The sequence below is a fragment of the Eucyclogobius newberryi genome, unplaced genomic scaffold (genome assembly GCF_026437365.1).
Source record: "Eucyclogobius newberryi isolate DKJ021-1_F unplaced genomic scaffold, fEucNew1.0.hap1 SCAF_4, whole genome shotgun sequence".
Classification (NCBI taxonomy): Eukaryota; Metazoa; Chordata; class Actinopteri; order Gobiiformes; family Gobiidae; genus Eucyclogobius; species Eucyclogobius newberryi.
This window is the reverse complement of record NW_027316056.1, coordinates 265001-275000: the sequence shown is the minus strand read 5'-3', so window position 1 is coordinate 275000 and position 10000 is coordinate 265001. Positions and strand designations below refer to the sequence as shown.

General features: G+C 45.0%; 2 protein-coding genes and 5 non-coding genes across 7 annotated transcripts in view; 2 read left to right on the top strand and 5 right to left on the bottom strand.

Annotated features, from left to right (window-relative positions):
• Positions 1-533: 533 nt before the first annotated feature.
• On the top strand, positions 534-604 carry trnag-gcc (transfer RNA glycine (anticodon GCC)). Its single transcript has one exon. It is a non-coding gene; the product is annotated as a tRNA-Gly (tRNA).
• A 239-nt stretch (positions 605-843) lies between these two features.
• LOC140378679 (U6 spliceosomal RNA) lies at positions 844-949 on the bottom strand. Its single transcript, XR_011930511.1, has one exon. It is a non-coding gene; the product is annotated as a U6 spliceosomal RNA (small nuclear RNA).
• A 3868-nt stretch (positions 950-4817) lies between these two features.
• On the bottom strand, positions 4818-6865 carry LOC140377289 (uncharacterized). Its single transcript, XM_072462639.1, has 5 exons — positions 6799-6865; positions 6641-6718; positions 6492-6557; positions 5169-6285; positions 4818-5029 (listed from the first exon to the last, which is right to left on the bottom strand). The coding sequence occupies exons 1-5, from the start codon at positions 6863-6865 to the stop codon at positions 4825-4827; spliced, it is 1533 nt and encodes a 510-aa protein (XP_072318740.1). The 3' UTR covers positions 4818-4824.
• Positions 6866-6932: 67 nt separating this feature from the next.
• On the bottom strand, positions 6933-7898 carry LOC140377653 (uncharacterized). The gene is made up of 2 exons (XM_072463130.1): positions 7415-7898; positions 6933-7303 (listed from the first exon to the last, which is right to left on the bottom strand). The coding sequence occupies exons 1-2, from the start codon at positions 7856-7858 to the stop codon at positions 7103-7105; spliced, it is 645 nt and encodes a 214-aa protein (XP_072319231.1). The 5' UTR covers positions 7859-7898; the 3' UTR covers positions 6933-7102.
• Positions 7899-8997: 1099 nt separating this feature from the next.
• trnal-cag (transfer RNA leucine (anticodon CAG)) lies at positions 8998-9080 on the bottom strand. Its single transcript has one exon. It is a non-coding gene; the product is annotated as a tRNA-Leu (tRNA).
• Positions 9081-9168: 88 nt separating this feature from the next.
• Positions 9169-9274, bottom strand: LOC140378382 (U6 spliceosomal RNA). Its single transcript, XR_011930230.1, has one exon. It is a non-coding gene; the product is annotated as a U6 spliceosomal RNA (small nuclear RNA).
• A 719-nt stretch (positions 9275-9993) lies between these two features.
• trnag-gcc (transfer RNA glycine (anticodon GCC)) overlaps positions 9994-10000 on the top strand; it is a 71-nt gene continuing 64 nt past the window's right edge. The window contains exon 1 of the tRNA in view: positions 9994-10000. This exon is cut by the window's right edge and continues 64 nt beyond it. This is a non-coding gene — a tRNA (tRNA-Gly).

The window sequence follows — 10000 nt, the reverse complement described above, 5'->3', positions numbered from 1 at the left end:
CATCCAGTTGCCAAACTTTACTCCGAGCGCTTCATCTGGTTGGAGACAAAAATATTTTGTGCAACGTTACCCAATCTGTCTTTCCTTAATTTGGTTTAATGTACAAGATTATATGCCGTATATTGCAAATTATACGTTATAGACGAGCTCTCTGCATCAAGAAAAAATAATCCGGGGCTGTATATCCATTCCATTTCAGTTCATTTCAGTTCATTTCAGTTCATTTCATTTCATTTCATTTCATTTCATTTCATCTCTTATCTTTTCTTATCTTTTCTTTTCAGCTCCTGTTATAGCCATGTCCGAGGGCAAAATGCGTCCGTAAATGTGGTTGAAGGAAAAAAAATAAAAAATAGATGGCCATACAAATGCGCCTTGTGCGCATTGGTGGTTCAGTGGTATCATGCAGGAGGCCCACATGTGCATTGCCTGGTGTGGGTACCTTATCTCACTTTCCTCAATCTCTTTTCTTTTCATCTCATCTCATCTCATCCAAAAAAAAAAAAAAATGGCCGAACAAATGCTCTATGTGTGCATTGGTGGTTCAGTGGTAGAATTCCTGCTTGCCATGCAGGAGGCCTGGGTTCGATTCCCGGCTAATGCAGCAGAGCTTTTGAGATGTGTAATGTTTCATTCATTATCTAAATGCACAAGATTATGCCTAAAGTTTGCTATCAGAAGTGGAATTAGAACCCACGCCTCCAGGGGAGACTGCGACCTGAACGCAGCGCCTTAGACCGCTCGGCCATCCTGACGGTGTGAGTGCTTAGCTTTGCCCTTTCCGACGCAGACAAGAGCCCCGACCATGAAAACCTTGATTTTGCTGACAATGCAGCGGCATGATAATATAAGGAACGCTTCACGAATTTGCGTATCATCCTTGCGCAGGGGCCATGCTAATCTTCTCTGAATCGTTCCAATTTTAGTATATGTGTTAGCGAACTAACACAATAGTGCCTGGTTGCAACCACGCCTTTATAGCGCTCTTAAAATCCTTCTCCTGCAGTCATGGTGTTATAGCCGCAAGAAAGTGCAACACGCGTGGGTTGGAATCCCATCCTCGTCGTAGCACTAGGTTTTGCTTCCCACTTTGCACATATGCATAGCCTGGTGTGGGTACCTATCTCACTTCCCTCAATCTTGTGAGCCCAACCCTGCAGTCACAGCGTCATCCAGTTGCCAAACTTTACTCCGAGCGCTTCATCTGGTTGGAGACAAAAATATTTTGTGCAACGTTACCCAATCTGTCTTTCCTTAATTTGGTTTAATGTACAAGATTATATGCCGTATATTGCAAATTATACGTTATAGACGAGCTCTCTGCATCAAGAAAAAATAATCCGGGGCTGTATATCCATTCCATTTCATTTCATTTCATTTCATTTCATTTCATTTCATCTCTTATCTTTTCTTATCTTTTCTTTTCAGCTCCTGTTATAGCCATGTCCGAGGGCAAAATGCGTCCGTAAATGTGGTTGAAGGAAAAAAAATAAAAAATAGATGGCCATACAAATGCGCCTTGTGCGCATTGGTGGTTCAGTGGTATCATGCAGGAGGCCCACATGTGCATTGCCTGGTGTGGGTACCTTATCTCACTTTCCTCAATCTCTTTTCTTTTCATCTCAACTCATCCAAAAAAAAAAAAAAAATGGCCGAACAAATGCTCTATGTGTGCATTGGTGGTTCAGTGGTAGAATTCCTGCTTGCCATGCAGGGGCCAGCCGTGGATAGTGGGCATAGAGCGCCAGCCAATCAGAATGAGCCTGTGTGCCATGTGCTACTGTGATGAAGGCCAACCAATCAGAATGCAGAGATTCGTGTTCATTGACAAATTCATCTCAAGAGACCAGAGTTCAATTCCTGCAGTCCCCAGAAGAAGAGGAACGTTTCAAAGGATCAAAACTTTAAATGTATAAAGTTTATGAGTTCAAACTTTAAATGTATAAAGTTTATGAGTTCAAACATTAAATGTATAAAGTTTATGAGTTCAAACATTAAATGTATAAAGTTTATGAGTTCAAACTTTAAATGTATAAAGTTTATGAGTTCAAACATTAAATGTATAAAGTTTATGAGTTCAAACATTAAATGTATAAAGTTTATGAGTTGGTGTGGCAGTTTGCACTTGTTAAAAGGTCAGATCATGAGAAGGACTCACATGCAGCTGCTGGGACTGATTTACAATATTAATAAAATCACAAATTGATCACAAAAAGTGATTTCTGCTTCACCTTAAGAGATTTACCCACGTCACACCTTCTGCATAAATAAATAAACTTGGAGTGGGTCAGAAACCTCCAGGTGTTTAGTTTACTATCACATCTCTAACTCTGCAGCACTGAACTGTACTACTGTGTTCAGTTTATGTTCTGCAGAGAAATAAAACCAGTTACTTATATTTATGTTATGATATCGCAATCATTTATAGAATATTGTTGTATTATTATATTGGAAATAAAGTACAAAACATGTATACTTTTAAGAATAACTATTTACAAGAAAAATGCCAGATATAGTTACAGTACATTCAATATACATTCTATTTACATTTAATATACGTTCAAATATGCATTCTATTTACATTCAATATACATTCTATTTACATTCAAGTATACATTCTATTTACATTCAAATATGCATTCTATTTACATTCAATATACATTCTATTTACATTCAAATATACATTCTATTTACATCAATATACAGGGCTTTAATCATTTCCTTCCCCATCTCTCCTTCTCCTTCTCGTAAAAGGGAGATTCCTGGAACTCCTTCCAGCTCATCTCCTTCTCCATCCCCTGATCTCTGAAGAAGGAGAAAACTTTAGCAGGGCAGTAAATGTACTTCCCTGACAGTCCGGGGAAGCTTGTGTGGATGTGAGGACTGTGTGGGCCCTGCTTCAGCTCCAGTTTGCAGAACCTGCACTTTCTGCCTGGGACAGGTGACTCCTCTCTCTTCCTCTTCAGCTGGTTCCTTTCCTCCACTCTCTGTCTTGTGGCCTCCAGCTCCCTCTGGAAGAACTCTGTGTCCACAAAGTCCTTAAAGAGCATCCTGGGCTCAGTCAGACCCTCAGCTTTATAGCTGGTGAAAACTTTGGTGGAGCAGTAAAAATATCTGACTGGCCCTTGCTGGTAAAAGTCATGAACGGCGCTGCCATCTCCCTCATACTTCGATTTTGGCTGGCCACAAGACAGGCATTTTTTTGTGTGGGGTTTTTTCAGGGCTGCTGGTGTCTGCTGCTGCTGCTGCTGCTGCTGCTGCTGCTGCTGCTTCTCCACAACACTCTGCACAATTTTCTCAAGGGCGTCCTGAGAAATAGACGAGGTGGCTGCAGGAGGAGGATTAACTGCTGCAGGTGTCATGGTGACGACAGGCACAGTTGTGGTGGTACTGCCTGCTGTGAGAGACTGCCAAAGTGTCTGGGTTTGCTCCAGCTTTTCCAGGCTGATGTTGAGCGATGATGATGTGTTTAATAATTTGCAGAGATGTTTTATGTATTGTGAGATATGTAGTTTTGTGGTCGGGTGTAGCATGCTGTTAGGATCTGTGCAGGAGCTGTGGACAAGAGTGGCATACTCCTGATCCACAAGCTTGAGCATGTCCTTCTGTCCTCTGTGCTTATTAAGCAGTGTTGGAGGATCCAATTGCAGTCTTCATGGGAGCGGGCCAGCGCCTGTGGTCCAACACAAAGACCCTCCCTCCTGTCTTCACAGGTCCAGTCCGGGCACTAGATGGAGACGACCTGATGGGCAAATGTGTGGGTTCTGGGATTAATCAAATAAAGAACAATAGATCAGTGTCTGTAAACAAACAGAAAAATCACATGGGGAAAGGTTTGAATCTTTTACCTGACTTTATCTGGGGCTCCATCCTTGAAAAAATGTCTGTAGCAGTGTCAGAATCGCCAGCAGCAGCAGAGATGGTGGGGGTGACAGTGGGGGTGACAGTGGGCGTAGCATGGTGAGGAGGGAAAGTGAAGGGCCTGGTTGGAGCAACAGAAGATGGTGGGGCTGACTCTGGTGCTGCAGCAGATTGAGTGCTAGTGTCCTCAGTGTCCTTCCTGCTCTTTTGTTTATCCCAGTCTAAAGGGACAGGACGACACTCTGGTTCGGCATATTCAAGCCCAAACCTCTCCCCCGTGTCTTCTGCTGAAAGACGCAAAGCAGGATACTTTTCCTCTCCCAGAACACGCTTGGACACAGTGTTCAGGGCCTGTATCAGTGCAGGGTCAAAAACAGACGGAAGACACACACCGGGCTGTTTCAGGTCCACCAGGCGCTTGAAGTTCCAGCGACACACTCCTGTAAGGCCCTGGGCCTGGAACAACTCTGGGGACACTTGTGTACCTGTCACCCACTGGGCCTGGTGAAAGTGGTAGCCCTCCTGCTGAGACGTGCCTCTGATGGGGATCCAGACAGGGACTTTGGCACCTTCACCCGGAACATGGTTGAGCTGCAGAGTCCCTCCATGGCGGTACAGTATGCCCCCCTCTACCTCAGGATCACTGAGGCAGCCACGCAGGATGTGGACTCGCTGGATCCTCCAACACTGCAGCATGGAGGGCTTGAACAGAGGGACCCCATTGGGATCTGTGGTCAGGTGGAAGTGCTGGAAAACCCCCTCCACTCTCTGGACGAGCTCGCTGGGTTGAGGAATCTTAATCCTGCAGTGCTGGCGAATGTGCTGCTTGGTGGGAGTAGCAGGCTGTATGCCACAGAAGACGTACACGTCCTTCAGCCTCTGCAGGTCTTCCTGGTCCACCACAGAGAATGCAGCAGAGAGAAACTGTGCAAAGGAGCTATAGAGCGGGTGGTGTTCTGAAGCTCACTCACGGAGGAACCGTCTCATACAGTGAAACAAGTCCAGCTTTATGATGATGCCGTTGTTGTACTGTGATCTTGATGCACATGTATTTAACTGGTTCCCAGTGGTGACCTCAGCAACAGTGGCATCTGTTGTTCTCCATGCCTCCCAGCTCAGATGTTCTCCTGCCACAGACCCGGCCACTCTGAAAGCTGCACAGCAATCCCTAAGGGCAAAGTGAAAAATGACTATTATAAAATGGCAACAAGTATGGAATTAATAGATAATATAAAATATTTTTATGGGAGTTAGGTCATTATGCATTATTGTGTTTCTACAATAAATGATGATGTTCACTTAGTTACCTGTCAACCCAATGAAAGCAGGCCTTCTCAATGCCAGCACTGCTGTAGCGGGTTGAGAGCCCCGAATACATCGGCCGCAGACTTTTATCCGCCTCAGACTGCACCATGACCCACGACAGGATCATCCAGTTCTCGTTCATCACGGCGTACGATGACATGGCCCCAGATGAGAATGTGACTTTCCTGGCCACTTTGCGGGTGTGGTCTGAGCGCAGAGCCTGTCCAAATGTCCCCTGCATCAACCTCTGTATGGTGTCCTTCTGGTGCTGGAACTCATGCAGCAGACAGTCGATGAGGTAGTGGGAGGATACAGAGACACCATTCCAGCCATCAGGGTCACTGTAACCCCCAAAAGGTTCTGGTTTGGTCTCAGGCTTGCGCAAAAACTGCGTGATGGTCTTCTGGCCATAGGCTCCTGCCTCACCATCCATCACATTCTGGCAGCAGAGGAGATAGGCCAGGTTGGCCCGCTCATATTTAAGATGCAGCAACTCTGTAATCTGATTGGCCATATCTGTGGGGGATTTTCCAGTCCGCCTCAGCTCATCCAGAACTGATTTGCAGACGGCCTTTTTGTAGGTCAGTAGTGCTGGCAACATGTTGGTAAATCTCTTGGGGAGTTTGTCCAGCCAGAGAGGGTTGTCAGCGTACCACCGCCTACGGCACCTCTTGCAGCACAGCCTGGACGACAGTAAGTAGTACTGCCCGGTGAGGCCCACAATCAACCGCGGTCTGCCCACACCAGCGGAGACCACATATGGCTGAGCACAGTCTCCAGAGCATGGCAGGGAATAGTTGTTCTTTACCCGCCCCATCAAGTAGTCACTCTCAGGCTTCCAGATGAAAAAAGGATGCAGCTGAAAATACTTGGGGGAGGGCAGAATGTGGACACTGTCAATGAGCTCGGGCTGAGGTGGTAGGCGCCACAGAGAAAATGTCTTCATTGGGTTGCTAACAGGACGGGAACCTGGCCACAGACCCATGGACTCCAGCTCCAGCTTCATCCACGTCTTCTGCTGGTGGGAGCAGCCCCATCGGCTGAGCTCCTGCTCAAGGAAGGGCAGCAACGGGGGAGGAGGCCTGTTGATGGCAGCTGCGGGCTGAACTGGTGGAGGGCCTAGTGAACAAAACAGGATGTTTTAGTTATAGGCATTAACACAACCTTTTTGTGTGCACATAAAATGCAATCAATGACACAACTTTAAACCCACTGCACTGGCTGATTGTCACAGGAAAACAACAGAATGTACAGATTCTTGCATCATGTTTAGGAGCTACTTATTGTAATTTGACAAACACAGAACACACTTGGATCTTACTCACTTTGAGATCTCTGTTCATCTGGAGCATCAGGTGGAGAATGTGTGGGTGGAGCTGCATCTGAAACATCTAAACACAAAAATATGAGTTTAGATTATTCCATTAAAATCTCTATCAAATGTGTCACAATATCAGACCTGCAGCGGAAGTACGTCCAGACTCGGGCAGGAGAAACATCAGCTCCTCTGGAAGTGGCACTGGAGGCGTGATGGGCAGCACATCTGCAGCAGCTGAAGAGAGGAAAGAAATGTGTGATACATTTGACCAATTTTGATCTTACAGTGAATAAGCAACACGAAAAAGCTCTCACCTTCTTCTGATTCCTCCAGAACAGTCTGTTTGGACTGTGCAGCTGCATGTGAGAGAAGAAGAATCATAATGAGTCATATTTAGCTACATTTTGTAATTGCATGTTAGTAAGAACGCACACTTACATTTGACTTGTGTTTCTACTGCCCATAATTTCATATAGTTGTTTTATTTAGCAATATTAGTTTAAACGAGCAGAGGAGGCACTCACGTCAAATATACAATTAATCACTCAGTCATTCATATTGAACACCATGCATAGTAAAAATATCACTTACCCTCATCGCAGATGTATCAATTCATAGTCACAAGGACTTTTGGGAGAACACACATGAAAGAACAAAAGCAGAACAGGACCGGAACAGGGTCAAGAACAACTTGAGAATGAAGGCTGCGTAGCCATCATGCCTGCTCTCCCAGACCTCTCTCCAGGTGCTCTTGGCACGGGCACCAAAACCAACCAGCTCCTCCTCCTCTGCTGCAGGACGAGGCACAGGTGGTCGTTTCTGTAATAATAACAATACATTTTATTTGTAGGCTTACAGAACAGATTTAAACAGTTAAAACTGCATTATTACAAAGTAGAGGCTAATGTACAGATGGGTGAAGGGTTTTACCTGTGCCTCGTATTGGAGGAGAGAGCTGATCTCCTGAAAGCTGAGGGCATAGCGCAGGAAGGACTGAAGACTGTCCTTGCTATGCCGCTCTGCCTGCAATACTCCTGCAGCCTCCTCTTTCTGGTGGCTCTGGATGAGGTACAATGTGTAGCCCACATCATTCTCCAGGAGCCACCGGAAGTGCTTCCCCTTATATTTTCCAAACTGGAGCCGGTATTCCCCCAGAACCTCAGCAGGGTCTGAGGCATCTCCTCCTCTCAGCCGCACCACAGTGAGAGCGTTCTGCCTCACATCCTCCTCCTTCACTGGGGCACTGCGGTCCCTCATGGACGGGTCGTCCTTAATCCTCCTGGCCTCCTCAGAAGGGTCCTGCCGCAGGAATCCCACTGGGCCCTTGCGGAAGACCACACTGACTCGGCCAGGAAAAAAAACAGTCTTCCTCATTTTCTCTGCAACGAAAGAAACCGAAAACTATGTTTAGAAACACAACAAATTACACACGCAAATTACAGTACTTTCATAATATATATCATAGTTTTTACTTAACTCACACACTTTTCTGACCGTTTAAACAAAGGTGTTTTACGGCATTATTGTTGTGTCATTCATATGGATTTTGGCTCTTGTTTACAGTCTGGTTGCTAGGTGTCCTCTACCTTACCTATGTCATATTTGTGCTCATGAAAATTAATTACATTTTGATTGCAAATGTGTATGCACTGTGTATAACAATTCCAGCAATAAAGGACAAACTAACTGCAGCTCAGGCAAAATAAATGCAAAACTCATAGCTTATAGTACACAAAAGGTACAGTAAAGACAATATAAAAACGTTGCATGGAAGCTTGAAACTAAGTTAAGACTCTTCCCCCATTGTGGGACAGACAAAGGATCTCTTATCTCATCACACCTACTAGGTCTGATGAATGGTGACCTTTTAAGCACGTATAAGAGACAACACAACACGCAGATCACGTAATATTGCACCTTATATAAAACTACACAACTGCAAACCTTTAAATGTAATAAAGTTTAACTTAACAGGGCTGAATATCACACAAAACTGACAGAAAAGTCGCGTTAGTTGTTCAACAGAGACATGGAAGTAGCAGTGACTTTACGTGACTAAAAACACAGTTTCAAAAGTGTTAAAACACAAGACGAACTTTACTTGAAAACGTCCACAAATGCCCGTTATAAATGCCACAAAATACGAGTGTTCTGGGGCAGTAAAATGTCCAAAAGAATGTGAAAACTTTGCAAAAAGGAGGAGCGCAGATACTCACCGTGTGTAGTTTGAGGCATTGAATGAATCACGTCACTCTGCATTCAAACATGGCGCGCTCCCGCCACAGCGCCGCCGCTGGCCAAAAGTATATTACATCCGTAGTGGTTTAGCACTACCATAGGAAATGAATGGGATTCTGTTTAGGGCTGTTTAGCTAAAGAATCCACGGCGGCCGTGCAGGAGGCCTGGGTTCGATTCCCGGCTAATGCAGCAGAGCTTTTGAGAAGACTTTGGCGTGCCTATGTGCAATGTTTCATTTAATATCTAAATGCACAAGATTATGCCTAAAGTTTACTGTCAGAAGTGGGATTCGAACCCACGCCTCCAGGGGAGACTGCGACCTGAACGCAGCGCCTTAGACCGCTCGGCCATCCTGACGGTGTGAGTGCTTAGCTTTGCCCTTTCCGACGCAGACAAGAGCCCCGACCATGAAAACCTTGATTTTGCTGACAATGCAGCGGCATGATAAAATGAGGAACGCTTCACGAATTTGCGTGTCATCCTTGCGCAGGGGCCATGCTAATCTTCTCTGTATCGTTCCAATTTTAGTATATGTGTTAGCGAACTAACACAATAGTGCCTGGTTGCAACCACGCCTTTATAGCGCTCTTAAAATCCTGCTCCTGCAGTCATGGTGTTATAGCCGCAAGAAAGTGCAACACGCGTGGGTTGGAATCCCATCCTCGTCGTAGCACTAGGTTTTGCTTCCCACTTTGCACATATGCATAGCCTGGTGTGGGTACCTATCTCACTTCCCTCAATCTTGTGAGCCCAACCCTGCAGTCACAGCGTCATCCAGTTGCCAAACTTTACTCCGAGCGCTTCATCTGGTTGGAGACAAAAATATTTTGTGCAACGTTACCCAATCTGTCTTTCCTTAATTTGGTTTAATGTACAAGATTATATGCCGTATATTGCAAATTATACGTTATAGACGAGCTCTCTGCATCAACAAAAAATAATCCGGGGCTGTATATCCATTCCATTTCAGTTCATTTCATTTCATTTCATCTCTTATCTTTTCTTATCTTTTCTTTTCAGCTCCTGTTATAGCCATGTCCGAGGACAAAATGCGTCCGTAAATGTGGTTGAAGGAAAAAAAAATAAAAAATAGATGGCCATACAAATGCGCCTTGTGCGCATTGGTGGTTCAGTGGTGTCATGCAGGAGGCCCACATGTGCATTGCCTGGTGTGGGTACCTTATCTCACTTTCCTCATCTCTTTTCTTTTCATCTCATCTCATCTCATCCAAAAAAAAAAAAAAAATGGCCGAACAAATGCTCTATGTGTGCATTGG